This window comes from Lutra lutra, chromosome 13, assembly GCF_902655055.1.
Source record: "Lutra lutra chromosome 13, mLutLut1.2, whole genome shotgun sequence".
Taxonomy (NCBI): domain Eukaryota; kingdom Metazoa; phylum Chordata; class Mammalia; order Carnivora; family Mustelidae; genus Lutra; species Lutra lutra.
The window spans coordinates 8,573,144-8,590,683 of record NC_062290.1 but is presented as its reverse complement, the minus strand read 5'-3'; the positions used below and the strand labels follow the sequence as shown (position 1 = coordinate 8,590,683).

General features: G+C 46.5%; 1 protein-coding gene across 8 annotated transcripts in view; it reads left to right on the top strand.

The window, feature by feature from the left end:
- The window catches only part of SMARCA2 (SWI/SNF related, matrix associated, actin dependent regulator of chromatin, subfamily a, member 2), a 181,196-nt gene that overhangs the window by 89,749 nt on the left and 73,907 nt on the right, over nt 1-17,540 (top strand). For all 8 annotated transcript variants that reach the window (XM_047701031.1, XM_047701024.1, XM_047701029.1 and 5 more), the window contains exons 24-27: nt 1,124-1,287; nt 6,785-7,012; nt 10,753-10,830; nt 15,659-15,877. In XM_047701031.1, coding sequence (XP_047556987.1) covers nt 1,124-1,287; nt 6,785-7,012; nt 10,753-10,830; nt 15,659-15,877 — 689 coding nt within the window. The remainder of the gene's footprint in view (nt 1-1,123; nt 1,288-6,784; nt 7,013-10,752; nt 10,831-15,658; nt 15,878-17,540) is intronic.

Below are 17,540 nucleotides of genomic sequence, written 5' to 3'. Positions count from 1 at the left end.
GAAATAAATTGCTCTTGTGTTTTTATCTTTAAAACAAGAACACCATGTAGAAATAATATTTGTAGAGCAGATGTTTGGGAACTAGCCTGAGACATGCATATCTGCTTCCCAACAGCCTAAAGCTTTCCTCAAAACTCTGCAGCAGTGCTCCCCCCCACCCCCCGCCACCCCAGAAGACATTACAACACAGGTGGCTGAGTGGCTAATTTGAGAGGCGGGTATGGGGACATCAGGCCCTGCACCTGATTGCCCTGCTCTGGGGTCTGGCGCTCTCCACTTACCCTCCCACCCCGCCCCCCATTGTGGAGTCCTTTCAGGTCCCCTGGGTTATATGCCACCGCAGGGCTGGATCGCAGGTCTGCACCCTGTGAACTCAGCAGAGCAGAATGTGCCGGTGCGAAGCAACCTGAAGAGCTTCCATGTACGTGTACTGGTATGCATGGGGTTATTGTGGCTTCAGGTTTTGCTAATTGGGATAAAAATATTCCTTTTAGGTTTTGTGTTTTTTTCCCAGCCAGATCACTCTCAGGAGCAATCCAAACAGTAAAACGCAGTGGAAATTGGTTTCCCTTTTTTTCCCACCCTCTTGGCATCAACAAGTTCTCCCTCTAAATGCCTGTTGGTCAAATTGCCTTAAACCAGTACAATAATGTTCGTAGGGGTGTGTGTGTGTGTGTGTGCGTGTCATCATAGGCACGTGTGTGTGTGTGTGTGTGTTGGTAGGTAGGCTTTTAAAAATTATTTGGTGTTTTAAAGCACAGAAATCTAGAAAATGTTTTCGTTAAGTTTTAGGTTAATGTGAGAATGTTCTGGAATTTGTGGAGTTACAAAGATACCCAGTCCTCAGTATTTAAACCCAGCATTTTGAAACAATGGGTAGTAGACAGTGTTCCTTCTTGATTTGAGAAAAGTCTCTCTCTCTTTCTCTCTTAATTGCAAAATGTCCGAAGTTCCTTTCAAAAAATAAAAAAAAAAGTTAAAAAAAAACAAAACAAAACCTCAGGGGATTACCTCACTAATGCCAGCAGGCATCTGTTTCTCCAGGAGGCCGGCCGATCTCTCCAGCTCGGTGCCATTTTCGGGTGGGAGTTCACTGGCAAATTTACTTTTCTTCTACCCCCAGGCACCACCAAGTCTGAGGACCGCGCTGCGTTGCTGAAGAAATTCAACGAGCCCGGGTCCCAGTATTTCATCTTCCTGCTGAGTACCCGAGCGGGCGGCCTGGGCTTGAACCTGCAAGCAGCCGATACCGTGGTCATCTTCGACAGCGACTGGAATCCTCACCAGGTCTGTCTGTCTCTGACGCCGGTGCCCCCGTGTCCCTTCTGGAACTACAGGGGCTGAAAGACTAGCGGTGTCATCGTTCGCATGTGTGGGGAAGAACGGATTTCTAAAGGAGCCATCGCTCCAGAGGGGAGACGGCCGTGCACATCAGGACGGCTGTTCGCTTGCCTCCCTCGGGGGGTAGGTAGTGAGACGTCGTCCACATGCCTTCGATGTGCCTTTGAAAAGCTCCAGTGTGGGGTCCAGAAACTCTGTTTCTGCTCCATTTTCAGCCCATCTCCTGGGATGGATGTTTGGGTACAGGATAAATCACTACAGCTCTGAAGCAAAAGCAGCAACAACTCACATTTATTAGACCCAACTCTGTGCCAGTCTCTTTATGGGCATTGGTTCAGTCCGTTTTCCCAATACTGTAAGGTTGCTGATGTCATTAAATGCACCTTTCCGGGTAAGGAAAGGAGTTTCCAGAAGCCATAAGTTGCTGAGGGTCAAACAATTAGTATATTTGTATACAATTCGTAGTTTTTCTTTTAGTCTGTGTGTTTTGTTTAAAATCGCCATCAAAGACTGTCCCATGGAGCATCTACTACCGAGTTCTTTGAGCCAGGTCAATATATGTGTCAATTTCCTCCTTTTTAGAGGCTGCTTTGATGGTTGAAAACGTCCCAGAGAATGGGTCTCTTGTGGCTCTCCTGGGGTTGCCTCCGTGACCTGTGGCGGTAGTGCACCTGCTCATGAGGAATCGGGTAGAATGATGTTCGTCGGGGTTTGATTCATTTTGGAGCACATACGAATTCAAAACAGTAGAGGGGAAAACCGCAGCTCTCCCGTAGGAATGGGAGGTGTATGTCAGTTTCACCTGGGCTGCGGCCTGCGCCTCAGTTTCCTCCACCTGCAAACACGCCGAGCGGTTGTCTCACTGGGTCACAGCGCAGACTAGGACGAAAAGGCTCACGGGGTCATTTGGAGCAGGGAATGGTCATGGGATGCACAGAACCATGAGAGAGCTTTTTAAAAATGCACGCACGCCTGCTTCCCATTCCCTGCCACCCCACGCCCCATTTTGCAGGCGCTTCCCAGACTTGTGGAGACATTGAAAAAGCTCCCCAGAGATTCTGCGTCATTTCTCTCCTAGCTGAGGGAACTGATTTCAGAGCCGTGATTCTGAGCCTTGGGGAGGCCACGGTCACTGAACCCCTGCAGTGCCCCCCAGCCGTTCTACATGAGCGCAGCAAAGAACGTTTCTCTGCAAACGTCCGGACCTTGGAAAGGGTGCGGGAGCCACCAGCGCAGAGTATATTAGTTCCAAGTCTTTGGGAAATATTTTTATATTTTTTATATATTGTTATAGCCCACGTTGCGTTCCCTGGGCACAGGTAGAATTCTTATTCCCGTGGCAGACCTGCAGTTTTCCTGTCCACTGTTGGGAACTCAGCATCCGTCCCACATTTCGAGAGTGGCTGTAGGCCCACGGGCACTGAGGCTCGGCTGGGCATCCAGGGGAGGAGTATGTGATTCTTCTCCCCAGGGAGTTCAGGGTGGTTTATATCACCCTACATCTGCTGCCTAGATCTTTCCTGAAGGGAAAAAAAAAAATACTAGCTTGTCTCTAGGTGATTGGAGGGTTCGATGGATTTTGTCTTTGGAGGTAAATACATCTGTGGCTTCTCGGCTGACCACCTGCGTTGGCAGAGTAGATTCCAAGTGCCGGGGCATTCACTGCCTCTAGACATGCTGATCTACCAGGGAAAGGATGCTGGGCCGTCTGTGCCTATCTCTGTTTCCTCTCCCTCCACCCCTCTCTCTCCCTCTGTCTCTTCCTCTGTCTTCCCTCTTCCCCCTTCTGTTTCTCCTTCTCTCTCTGTCTCTTTGACTCCCCCCGCCTTTCTCCCCCATCTCTCTCTCTCTCACAAACACACACACACACACACACACACGCATGCACACACCCCAGCTTACAACCCTTAACTAAAGGGGGAACTCCAGAACAATTCATTCATCTTTCCCTGTATTTGAACTAAAACTTAGGCAACAAAACACACAGGACCTCAGACTTCCTCTGGTCTAATTTACTACAGGTTCCCGGCCCATGGACCATATATTTCTCCAAATACTTTTATCTGCCGTAGGTAGATTTCACTGCTACCTGATTTGGGGAACTGGGCTGAACATATTTTTCACGTCGTCACTTAAATGTGGCCATAAGTTTGGGCAGAACTTTTTTTTTTTTTTTTTTTTCATTTTCAGAAGTCATAGATCTTTGAGTGATACTGATTTTCCATATACAAGGTAAGGAACTAATTTTCATTAAGCAGCAAACTCCACTAGATGTTACAAGGCAGTTCTCAAATTTTGTACCTAGTTCTCAAAGTACCTTCCACGTGAGGAAACCAGTCAGTAGCAACTTGTCCGTGTCTGTCTGGGTGTGAATCCTGGCTTTGGGCTCTTTCTACCCTGTACCCCTGCAGGAAGGTTGCATGGTCCCCAAGGTGAAAGTTGTGGAGCTCTTTTTGCCATGTTGGTTTCAGCTTGCATTGGGGGGGGAAGCATTTGTGGTAATTCTTTGGCACATTGAGTCAAAATTAAGGCATATTGACCAAATCATGGTTCTGTTTGACAGAAGTTGACAGACTGAAGATGAGAGAGGCATACAAGTCACTGGCTGGGGGCTCCTGTTGGAATCGAAGTTAGAACACACATGTGGCATTAGCAGTAAAATCCTGCGGGATTACCGAGGCTCTCATTTCCAAACTGTGGATTGGAACCGTGGGTTGGTGCCCTTACTATTGGCCCATGGAGCTGGGGTTGAGTTGTTCAGACTGTTAGCTGGGAGGCCCTCTTCTCAGACTAGGTCCTTGTCTTCAGGCACAGTCACACCTGCTTAGCGTGATGAAGTGTCTGATCCCTAAGACCTCAGAAGTCTTGAAGAATCCATCCAGTAACAGCACCACGTACAACCCCTCCCCATTTTGACTTAGAGACGCACAGGCTTACATTCCGTAAACTGCTTCAGCCTAGAAACACTAATTTTTGCTGCTTTCCAAATAGATAAATGGCTTTATAGACACAACACACCACTGCCAGCCCCACAAAACAAAACCCGACAGAGCCCCCTCATTGCGGCCACTGGCAGGGGCTCACGAACTTAAGACCCCCTTTGTAGATGTCCCCGGCCCTCTGCTTCCTTGCCTGTCATAGTCTTCTGTCACCTGGATCTCAATATTTTTGTGATTTATCAGCATCTTCTATGGTAGAGGTCAGCAAACTGAGACCCAGGGGCTTTTGTAAGACCTGTGAGCTGAGAATGGTTTTCCCCCATTTTTAAGTAGAAAAATGTAAAATGGGGAAAAAAGAAGAGGATGATCAGCTTTTTGGTGAGAACAGGTGCTGAGTGTTTGCTCTGGGCCCAGACAACCTAGAATATTTACTATTCATAGAAACTTAACTCTTGGGCCCATTACAGAAACAGTTCCCTGACCCCTGTTCCAAAAGATAATCCAAAGGTTGACAGTACACAACTGGCCATCTTGGTCACTGCCTCACCGTGCTGGTGAGCGTGCGTTGAGAGAGATGATTGAACCAAGGTCTTATAAATGATGTGTAGGGCTCTGCCTCCTCCCCCCCAACTTTGGATTTTACTTACCCACCTCACTTTCTCCTCTTTGGAAAAACATCTGATCTGGATGGGTGCTAGCTGCGTTCATGGGTCAGTTGTCTGATATTTGACATTATTCAGACATCTTCTGAGGAACAATTTTTGCCTCATTAGCCTTTTTTTTTTAAGATTTTATTTATTTATTTGACAGACAGAGATCACAAGCAGGCAGAGAGGCAGGCAGAGACAGGAGGAAGCAGGCTCCCTGCTGAACAGAGAGCCTGATGCAGGGTTCGATCCCAGGACCCTGAGATCATAACCCGAGCCGAAGGCAGAGGCTTTAACCCACTGAGCCACCCAGGTGCCCCGCCTCATTAGTCTTTTAATCATAGAGGTCCCTGCAGCAAAGACAGGGTGTCTCCTGGGTGGACTTTGACCCGTTGTCACCTCTGCCACATGCACGACCAGGAATGAGCTTAGAGCTGTGGAGTATCAGCTCTGTGTAAAATCGGGATGTGGGATACAAGGGACAGACTTCTGGCCTGAAAATGTCAACAGGTCTAATGGGGAACACATGGAAATCACTCCTTAGCATGGGCGCAGAGACCATCGCCTGGGCCAGAAGGAGTAACAGTGACGGACTGAGAAGGTTTTATTGTGTAGCATTAAAATCAGGTAACTTGGCCTCAAGTTTAGGGAAGGTTTTTTTTTTTTTTTTTTTTTTTTTTAAGATTTTATTTATTTGTCAGAGAGAGAGGGAGAGAGAGCGAGCACAGGCAGACAGAATGGCAGGCAGAGGCAGAGGGAGAAGCAGGCTCCCCGCCAAGCAAGGAGCCCGATGTGGGACTCGATCCCAGGACGCTGGGATCATGACCTGAGCCGAAGGCAGCTGCCCAACCAACCGAGCCACCCAGGCGTCCTGGGAAGGTTTTTATTGAAAGATTTCATTACAACCTTTTTCTTCTTCTAAGAATAATATATGTTTAAAGCAGAAAAAAAAAGTTAAACCATTTGAACATAAAAGGAGGAGAATTTAACAGTAACTCTTCTCTCATTACTTGGAAATGTCAGTATCAATGGCATGTCCCCTCCTGCCTTTTCTTGGCCTGGGTCCTCAGGTACCTACTCATATGTAACTTGTAGTTTTTACTTATCATAGCTCTGTGTCATTAAATTTCTAGTTGATTTTGTATGGTACTTAACATTACAAAGACTAATTATTTTAACCAATCTGTTATTGTTGATTTTTTATTTAATTCTGCTTTTCAAAAATTGTAAATAATACTTAACAGCGAGAGGTATACCCTTGTAAATCTTGGTACATATCCATGATTATTCCCATAGGATAAGTTGCTGGAAGTACAATTTCGGGAGTCAGGGACCATAACCAGTTTTCACACCTTTGATACACACAGCCAGATTTCTGCCCCCCAAAATGTGACCCATTTAGTATTACACTAGCAATCCTTTTCATTCCCCAAACTGAAGATTGCGTCTCTGGTGGGTTTAGATGCCAGGAGATCTGTCCCCTAAGCAACCCCTGTACGTGCAGTGCGTGCGTGCGTGCGTGCGTGCGTATGTGTGTGTGTAATTCATGACTGTTTTTAAAATCTTCTTGAACATTTGAAACCAGTGTCCATGATTTCTTGCAATTTAAGGTCACTTGTAGGTAACACCAGAGTCTAATTCTGATATCAAATGTATTGAGTTTTGTTTGTTTGTTTAGCTGGGGACTAAGGCTGATGGTGGATGAAGCTGTGCGGAGCCCAGCTTCCCTCCGTTAGGGAGGAAGGAGCAATGAAAGCAGAGTCTGATGGTGCAGGTGGTGAAAAAGCCCTTCCCGTCGGGGGCAGGCTCCGCCCATGGGCACGGGTGCCTTTCACGGCCTGCCCTTGTCCTGCACAGGATCTGCAAGCACAGGACCGAGCTCACCGCATCGGTCAGCAGAACGAGGTCCGGGTGCTGAGGCTGTGCACCGTGAACAGCGTGGAGGAAAAGATTCTCGCCGCCGCCAAGTACAAGCTGAACGTGGATCAGAAGGTGATCCAGGCGGGCATGTTCGATCAGAAGTCCTCGAGCCACGAGCGGAGGGCGTTCCTGCAGGCCATCCTGGAGCACGAGGAGGAAAATGAGGTATTACAGAAAGCCGAGTGCATGAGATCCGACGGTGACCTTCTGTCTCGGGAGGATTAAGAATGACCTCTTTGTTCTTTAAAGAATTTCCTGGGCTGGCGTTAATTAAAATGAATAAATTAGCTGCTATCTTCCATCCCAAGCCCAGAAAGCCTCTGAAAGTTATCCAAGCCAGGGCCTTGGGAAGCATTTGCTAGAGGGACTGTGAGGCTCAGCCAGGACACGTTCTTCCCAGAGATGCAACCCAGGCGTGCGGGGGGATCGAGTTATAAATGCTGCCCTCTGTAGGGCGCACGCAGAACTACAGGCCGGCCCCTAGGGCCGGAGGCTGCTGGGAACAAAACCAGCCCGTGAGACAAGACCCCTGGGGAGGAAGGGCCCCTCCTAGCCCTTTCTCTCTGCCATCCCCCCCGCCCCTGGGCCCTCTGTTGTCTTTTGCCTTTCGATTAAGCACCTCCGGATGCTTGTAGGACGAGCCCTCAGAACCACCTTAACCTATTTACTCCTACTTGGAAAGCACGACATTTACCGCCAATTCGGATTTTTCTGTAAAAGCCGATCAATGGCTGAGAAAATGACCAGTTTAAAAAAAAAAAAAGAAAGAAAGAAAGAAAAAGAAAAGTAAAGAACTTCTTTTTTTTTCCTTGGCAAGGCTGTTCAAAGAACACATTACTTATGTTTCTCTAAGGGGGGGGGTCTTCAGGTCATCACTTGTTTTTTGGTTTTTGGTTTGTTTTTTTTTGTTTTTTTTTTTTTTTTTGATTGCCAGTTTGGGCAATTTTTTTTTTTTAGATTTTATTTATTTATTAGAAAGAGAGAGAGTGCAGAAGCGGGAGGAGGGGCAGAGGAAGCGGGAGGAGGGGCAGAGGAAGCGGGAGAAGCCGACTCCTCGCTGAGTCAGGAGCCCGAGCCCATGATCCCAGGGGCTCCATCCCAGGACCCCGGGATCATGACCTGAGCTGAAGGCAGACGCTTAACCGACTGAGCCTCCCAGGCGTCCTGCCAGTTTTATTAATTCCATACTAAATTTTCAACCCAAATGGATTTGAAAGAGATTGAAGGACATAGTTCCAATGTAGTCTAGAAAACTGCACAAAAATTCCAGCACCCATCCTTATCACAGGGTTGTCTTGGGAAGGACACGTTTGGTTTGATGTCCCCATATTTGTAAACTGAAGAGCGGGTTGACCTTACAGCGACCAGCGAAGCACTCTTCTCATTGCATATATTATATGCAGCTTGACTTTGCCTTCTGTAGGATGTAGGTTTTTGAAATCTCCTATAAATTATAAGGCAAATTCTTTTAAAAGCCTCCTGTACTTTTTTTTTCCCCTGAAACAGAGTCTTAAATATGAAGTAGACTTTGATATTTAAATGAATCCTGAAATAAAGTTTTCCACACACTGAAGAGTTATGTATGCGATTTCATTAAAATAATGAAAAGTAGGTGTGCACATGCATTCCTGCCTTGACACACAGTTTTAAAATTTTGATCTCGAATAGTTCAGCACTCTGACTCTTGAAACTGAATATGTGATACAGGTTCGATTTCTTGAAATTAAGTATTTGGTACTAATTTAGAATCAGGTTTTCGGGTGATTTTGTTGTTGTTGTTGTTGTTGTTGTTATGGTTGACACACCTGGGAATGTAAAAGAAAGGGGGACATGCGATACATGCAGTCCCACAGCAGGTGTGGGCAGAGCTGACACTCAGCCCAAGGCCTCCACTGTGTTTTTGCTTCATTTGTTTTGTGAAAGCCTTGGGAAAACAGAAGCTGGCCTGGGTTAGATGGGGCGCAAGGTAGCCTGGAACTTTCTCTCCCTCCTAGGCTGCGGGGACATGTCAGTATCTCCCAGCCCTGGGGGCCGCTGGGGTGGGAGCCTGGAGTGGGATCATTACGAGCAGTCTTGCTGGGGCTCCAGGCTCCTTCCAGGCTGTGAGTGTGTCAGACACGGTACCATTTTCTGGGTGGCCTTCGGGATGTGAAGATGTTTGGGGACACTGACAGACCGCAGTCAAGGCCTCTGGTACCAGATATTAAGGCCACTATCTGCCCGGTTGACAGGCCAGGAAGGACTAAGGCACAAAGAGTCCAGGAAAAAATTTCACCTGCTTCCCAGGCATTCCAGTCTCTGGGAAGATCAGGCCACTTTAAGCAGTCTTCTTGCCAGTTTACAAGAGAATCTTTTTTCCTTTTTTTAAGATTATATTTATTTGACAGACAGAGATCATAAGTAGGCAGAGAGGCAGCAGAGAGAGAGGAAGGGAAGCAGGCTCCCCACTGAGCAGAGAGCCTGATGCGGGGCTCGATCCCAGGACCCCGAGACCATGACCTGAACTGAAGGCAGGCACCCCATAAGAGAATCTTTTCATCTTAATCATGGGGATGTCAGAGTCCTCTATTGTATAGACAATGAGTGGACAGTATGGGGTTCTGGGTATAGAGTGGGCAAAGCAGAGCACATTTTCACCAAAGGATCCGTTAACCAGATTCTTTGTATGGTAAAGTATCAGCCCCCTGCCAGCTAGTCTTTGTCAGATGAAATAGAATATTGAGACAAATTGACTTTAATCAGTCTAGAGATGAACTAGCATAGAAAGCTTTTTAGAAGTAATTATTAGCTTGAATCATTAGAGTTTTGTGTTATGGAAATGCATTCATTTCTAACACAGCACGTCAGACATTATCTTGGGAAGCGCCCGAGTTATCTCATTTAAGCCACTCGTACACTCACACTGTTTCTAGAACAAGGTGCCTCGTTGTGAATGTATAATTTGGGAAATGGGATGTTTGAAGTTCTGGGTTTTCCTCCTTCCTCCTCCTGCTAATACACTGAAATTCTCCGCTCAATTTTTAACATGCTTAGCCAGCATATGATAAAAATAATTTTGGAAGGTAAGTTCTGCAGCTTCTGCCCAACTTTTAAAATCATGTTTTTCTTCAAGTATGGAAGTCATCACATTTCTAGGAAGCTGGAGAACTTGGTTTCTGAGGAATTTGCAGAGAGAGCATGTGCCTTGGTCTAACACAATATAAAAAGGAAATGTTAGCCCTTGTGTACCTGCTTTCTCTGCTTAATTTAATTTTTTTAAATTAAAGATAGTTTGTGTGGGGGGGTTGTGATAGCTACTTTCTGAATTGTCCCATCCACAGCTTTAACCATTAGCATAAGAATTCCCACTGAAAGACACTGATGATACATATCTTAAAGGCTCTGCATTTGACCTGTCTGTATAATTTTAAGGTCTTGCTCTGTGCCTAGTCACAAACTATCAGCTATTTGTGGTTTTTGTAAGGCTTCGAAAATAAGCACTTACATGTAGATTGAGATTAATAGAAGTAAAAGAATTTATGTTAGGCACTTTCCCCTGTGCATTTCCGTACTTAAATGTTGCAAGTTATCTTCAGAGTAAACGTCATACCCATTTTACAGATGAGGTCATTGAGGTGGGGAGACGTTAAGTATCTTTGTTTTAAAAGTAACGGAATCAAGATGCATGCCCCCAAAACCCCGGGTTTTTCGTCGTGTACCATGTTTTCTTTACAAACAGATTTTTCTCAGGGAAGATGGTTTGAATGGCTTGCGAAATAAGGATGGCAAAGAACACACCCAGTGACCCTTGTCTTTGCTTTCTGGCTGTGGTCTGCAGGACAGACCCACGTGACTCCTTGGTACCTTGCCCCACTTGTCCAAGCTCTTCCTTAAAGCCTGCTAAGTCCTTGTGTTCTTGACCCCAGGAAGAAGATGAAGTGCCCGACGATGAGACCCTGAACCAAATGATTGCTCGACGAGAAGAAGAATTTGATCTCTTTATGGTAATGTCATAGGAACTCACGCCCCTTTCTCTGTTGACCCAGGGTGTCCGGGGCCTGCGTGCCCCCGCGGTATTTCGTTTGTGAAGGCTGTGACTTCCCTTCAGTTCAGAGGCTGCAAACTGGCTGGGTTTAGCCTGCAGACATATTTTGTTTGGCCCACGCAGGGTTTTTTTTAAATTTCCAATTTGTTGCCAACATAAAAAGAATCCTGATTTCTGGCTTCTCTTGAAAAAGGAGAATAGGCAATACCAGGCCCACGTCTCTGTGTGGAAGCACTTGGCCAGGGCTTAGTAGCAGCTGTGCCCTCTGGACAGGCCACGTGGTCCACAGCTTTGCCACAGATTCCTACCCGCCCCCCTCACCTGCTGCCCGCTTCCTGGCTCATTTCTAATTCCAAGCCAGCGTCTTCCGGGAAACCTGCCCGGCTTCCGTAGGTGGTCTGTAGCCATTCCCTTGCTGTCTCCCCACTGGGTCACAACAAACATGCCCCACGGCGACCCAACAACAGGGTCACGCCTCTTCTTAACGGTGATGGGAGCCTGCTGAAGGGAACCTTCCAGAAGCATCTCAAGGTGCAGCTTTGATGTGTCACCTTTCAGTGAAAGAGTCAGTTGGATTTCACTGGTCTGGACAGGTAGAATAGAACCTTGACGTTTGAGGGTTTAATATCCACAGTTTCAACCTCGATGATCCACCCTACGTAGGTAGTCACGGGTAATTGGCGGAAATCTGCATTCGGTTTGTGTGCATGGCCTGCCACAAGGTAAGGACGTGCGGAAGCAAGTCCCCTTGGCAAGCGAAGGAGGCCCTGAGGAGGGATGTTTTACTACATTCTCAGGGCATGTGGGTAACTATCTCTGCTTCCCCGACGCTCAGAACAGCTCGCGGCACGTAGTGCTTGCTTAACAAATACCGATTGAATGAATGGCGGCCTTTGCAAAATGTTAGGCCTTGAGACAATGTCAGCGTGGATCAGGACATAGAAAAGTTGCCAGGCCCCCTCCACTACCATCAATCATGCCGATCTTCCTGACATTTAGTTTGATGGTGGAATGAGAGGATAAATGTGAGCTGTAATGTGGAGCCCCCTCCCCAGTCTTAGTGCCCTCAGGTGTCAGACACGCAGTTTGCAGGAGTGAGGAGAGTGGAGGGGTAGGAGAGGGGGTGGCGGTGGTAACCTGGAGCTGCATTGTCTGAGGGGGACAGGGCCCCAAGCCCCACAGAGCCAGGAATTCCACATTGCCAAGAGAAGCTGGAAATCTAGGTTTTTCGTGTGTGATCGCTGGATTTCAAAATGTTTGCGGCTAAATTCAATTTTTTATTATGATCTAATACTGCATGCCAAACAAAACGGGACCCTGGGCCAGATATGACCCACAGGATTTGCGTTCTCTGTCTTCTTCGTGCAGACAGTCCGAGAAGGGAGTTCTAGCTGTGTGGAGGCTTACTTTTTTTTTCTTTTTGGGGGTGGATTTTTTAATTTTTGTCTAGGGAACAGTCATTGTGTCCACACATAATGATTCAAGATAAAAAGACACTTAATTCTCTCTGAGGGAAGTTTTAGGTAGCCATGGGAATGATTCCCAACCTGGAATGTGTACTTTCCTCTCCTCCCCCCATGTACCATCCTCCCCGGGTTGGGCCATTTTAGATCAAAATGATGCAACAGGATCATATAACAGCAGGGTCCATGTAGGGTGTTCCTAAAACCAAAATTTCTTTTTTTTTTTTTTTTTTGAGATTTTATTTATTTATTTGACAGAGACAGAGATCACAAGTAGGCAGAGAGGCAGGCAGAGAGAGAGGAGGAAGCAGGCTCCCAGCTGAGCAGAGAGCCCGATGCGGGGCTCGATCCCAGGACCCTGAGATCATGTCCTGAGCTGAAGGCACAGGCTTAACCCACTGAACCATGCAGGCACCCATAAAACCAAAATTTCTTAACTTAAACTGTTGGTCCCTCCCTTTATAGCCTGTTCTCTACTGAGGGACGTTAGAGATACACAGAGGAAGCAGATATTTTTTTCTATCCTGGAGGAACTTATTAAAACATGAATTCCTGGGGAACATGGGGGCAAGAGGCCCATAGCTTCCCTGGCTGGTCACCGACTGGCAATAATTCAGCACAGCCCACAGCCTCGGATACGGGCCTCATTGTGTGTCATTACACAAATCAGAGCAGGCCCAGAGATGGAGATTTCCATCGGTAGCCCCAGAGTGAGGGGAAAAGAGGACTTCTCTTCTCTGACTTTTGGGCTGGATGTTTGCAGAAATCGAAAGCCTCATGGGGGGAAAAAAAAGAAATTGAATGTCTGGCCAAGGCCCAGCCTTCTTTTAATTTGGGAGTATTTTATCATGCAAAGAACAGGCTTAGAACAATGAAGCTGGCGAGGGAGCACTTTTTGGTAGGCATCTCAATTTGGGGGCATGTTCCGCTTTTTCTCAATGGTTGACTTTTCATTTTTGGATTTTACAAACTTGGGGTTGGGTTTGGTGGTGTGTTTTCTTTTAGTCTAAGCAGTGGCCGCCTTTGACCGGTTTACTGTGCATTAACACCTCCACCAGGGGGCAGGAAATCAAATTTGAATCCTTGCCAGCTGCTCTGATGAAGTTCAGTGAGACAAGAATGGAATGTGAGCTAGATTCGGATTTCATATATTTAACCTTTTTATCCCTTATTATTAAAAAAAAAAGTTCTCTGTAAAATTTAATATAAGCTTATGATTTGGTTTATCATAGACATGGTAGTTAAATAACACTCATCAAGCAGACAGTCTCTTTAAAATAAAATCTTTCTTTTGAATATTTTTCTCATTTCCTTCTAAAAATGGGACTTCAGAAACAGTGATCTTTCATGCTGGTTCCATATGAATTTTACCTAAAAAGATCTTTGACAGACCAAGGTACAAATATGAAACATTTTGGTAACATACAAGCATGAAACTTTATAAACTGCTATGTTCCCTACAAAGGCAAGAAGTACTTTTTAAAAATAACTGTACTTGTTAACACAACATTTATTTAATCAGGTCTTAAGACAAATATATTCATGTCGTACCTGAGTAGTAAATTAGACATCCTTGCATATCACCTTCAGATTTCGTTCTGGTCTTCGGCAAGTAGAAATCCCTGGGGAGAGATGCAGCCATCAGAACTTGAAGCTTATTGAAAAATAGTGCATCAGCCCTTTCTAAAAGAAAAAAAAAAAGTGCAATTTACTTTTTATATCCAATTTTATATATCAATTCACTTTTTATTTTTTATACCAATTTGTTTTTATTTCTATGTCAGAGAAGATTATGTTCCCAATTGTGGACAAATGCATGGTGTAAGTCATTTTTAACAGTTCTTGGTTTAGGTAATGGTGGTGGTCAAACCAAAAACCAAAGTGTCATCTCAGTAGAATGCATTAACCAAAAAATGTGTGTTTTGGGTTTTTTCTTATTAGCTGTCTAAAGTAGTGTCAGGAGGGCACTTGGAGAGGCCCCTCTCCAGGCTGCATCGCCAGCAAGGCATGCACTGTGCTACCAGTGCAAGTTTGGTGGATCCCATATCTAATACCAGAGCATTAGGAGTCAGGATTAAGAACAGCCTGTCCAGCTAACTATAGCACATGACAGAACAGGACGGCCACATTTATCAACCAATGGGGCTCCCCCATGCTGCAAGCCTGCCCCATCTTGGGAATATAATGATTTCCAAAAAAAGTTGAAGCGCCGTTTAAGGGACTTTGAACTTGCATTTTTTTATGTGGATCCTAGAGGTCAAGTTTGGATTTGAATAGAAATGTCATTGACCTTCGGTTGCCGGTTTTAACTCTTACGAAAAAGTTATGTTGAATCCCTGTTTCAATACGGTAGAACCGAAGGAGGAAAGGGGAAAGGTAAATCATTTAACGGTTAATGGTCTATTCGATTGTAGCAATAGTACATCTAGCTAGCAACCTCTCTATCTATCTATCTATCTACTTATATAACTAATGTATGCAGCCGTCCATTGGAGGTTTTATTTGCTTTTTGAAGCTAGCAGATTGTTTAATTACAGGTTAAAGCCAAGTATGTGGCATTTAACTTTCTTACAAGTGCACTGGATTTTTTCAAAGCAAGCAAGAGGTGGAGACACAGGCACTTGGGAGTCTAGGAAAATATATGAAAGAGAGACACTTCACTGATGACCTGAGCAGCTGAGATGGGCTCGACCTTCTGCTCTGGTGCTATGGTATTTTCGTAAGAGCTCAACTTTTTAAAAGCTAGAGCTGAAGGACATCTCTCTCGCGGGGCCCACAGTGCACCAAAAATTCAATACCTTTGTGGCTGAATGACTAATCAAGCCTTTAACATGCCCACATGTCCCAGTCCAAGGGTCGCCCCTTAGTTGTTTAATTAAAAGCATGAGCCCTATTGAGGAGAGGGAAGTTTTCTTCATGGAGTTTTTCTTTCCTGGGCTTTCAGAGCGCTTGGATGCCGGGGAAGCAGTGAGTTATTTTAAATACATCCCCAACTGGACTTTCCTCCCTACGCCTTAAAGCGGGAGCTTTGTGCACACGCAGACGTAGTATAGAAATTTTTTAAAGAGTGTCTTCTAGAGGCACGAATTTCGAAGATGGGGTCCAGAGGGAGGGAGGAGATTTTTACCTTGCAGAATCCCCGTGGGGACCGAGTGCTCAAGGAATGAGCTAGAACATGTCGGTCAGGATCTAGAGACTTTATGGGAAAAGCAGAGAGGAACCCTGAAACCACAGGAGGTGACCCGGGGACGTTTTGTGTGCCGTGAGGGCGACCCTGTGCCGAGTCCCGGTCCCCACTGGTGACACTGTCGTTCCTGCCTCCAGCGTATGGACATGGACCGGCGGAGGGAGGACGCCCGGAACCCGAAGCGGAAGCCCCGCCTCATGGAGGAGGACGAGCTGCCCTCCTGGATTATTAAGGACGACGCCGAAGTAGAGCGGCTCACGTGTGAGGAAGAGGAGGAGAAGATATTCGGGAGGGGGTCTCGCCAGCGCCGGGACGTGGACTACAGCGACGCCCTCACCGAGAAGCAGTGGCTGAGGGTAGGTGTGGCTGCTTTCTTACCTGTCCTTGCCTGGCGGACGCCCCTGTGGGCTCCAGCGATCGGGAGCCCGGGGACAAGTGTCCAGGGAAAGCAGAAGCGGCTCTTGAACACGGGGAAGGTCGTTTGACGGTGGCAGTGGCCTCTTTGCGTTTCAAGGCAGGGCCTTGGAGTATAATGAAGAATGTTGCGCGAGAGCAGAACTGGCCACTGGCAACAGTGAGGCGTGAGGCCCGCTCACGCTTCGTGGCCACTCGCCTGGTCAGGCCTCTCTGTCGGATTTAGGATCCGAACGCGGAAGGGGTTCCGAGAGATCGTTTTAATTGTCCCCCCTCAATTTCCTGGTCTTGACTCGGAGTTTTACTTTTCCAAGGCCTGCGGAGAGAGTTTGGAGACAGTGTGGTTTCTAGCTGCGTGGTTCCTTCCTCGACCCAAAGAAATTAGAGCTGGAAGGTGTCTTTGTACATTCTTGGTTTTAGGGACAAAGCAGTTGTGGCCCAGAGAGGTTCAGTGACGACGCAGGGATGCACAGCTGGCTAGAAACAAGAATTTGTGAGTGCTGAAGCATTCGCGTGCTCAGTTTTGGCTCATCTGGTCTGTCCATGGCAAGAGCAGATGGGAGTCACTGAAGTTTGGCAATGTTATTCTGCAGTTTGGGGGTACAGCCCGCCTTTGGAAAATGTTGAGTTCTCATTTTGACTGGGGAATGAAATCTCAGAGTGTTGCCTGGGGAGCGCAGACATATCTCAGTGGCCCTAGGAGTGACGTGTGTGCATGCCGTGGCCAGTGGGATTCTTGCATTTGAAGGTTTTGCCCCACTTTTCCTCGCTGGGAGCAGACTTAGGACCTGTGTTGACAGCAGTCTGCAACCCTCGTCCCAGGCAGGACCGGTAAAGGAGCTCTGGAGATAGCTCCATCGGGTTGAAAACTAAACAAAACAGAAGCTGTTGTCAGGGGTTCCTTTTATGGAAGGGGAAAGCCGTTCTGAGCTTTGCGACACGTGGCTTTAGGACCCAGGACACAGGTAGGTAGGCGGGTGGAAAGGCAGGGGACGTGTTTCGAGATTGGTTATCCAAGGCCGACGGGCCTGGGTACCATTTGAGATAGGATGTACTGCGGTTGCTGTATGATGAGAGAGACGTGACCTGAATTTTGAAAAGCCTGAAAAAAGGAAAGAGACGAAGAAAGCGTCGCTCATATTTATGGCTGAACAATGGCATGTGAAATCCGGCTTCCTACGCGTGACTGTCTGACTGTCCTATCCACATATCCCCGTGGCCCCAGAATGTGTTTTGTGGGTTCCTTTTGTTTCCCGATTGTGAGGTTGTAGTGGTATCGTTAAGATTTGTTCTGTAATGGGAAGAGTTTGGTGTTTGTTTAATAATCATTTCCGAGCTCAGGAAAATTCTCCTCCCTTTCTCTTTTATTCAAGTGATAAACTGAGTACCCAGAGTCCCATTCCAGCAGACAACACGGCCTTCCAGGCCAACACGCAAAGTCGGTCTTTACACACAGAATCTACAGATGTTAACAAACATTACCTTATCTTTTAGGCAAGAATGTGGCTGAACTCACCCATTTTAAAATAATCTTTGGGAAACACTCTTAAGGAAAATAATATGGATCTTAGGGTTGCCTGGGTGGCTCAGTCATTGAAGCGTCTG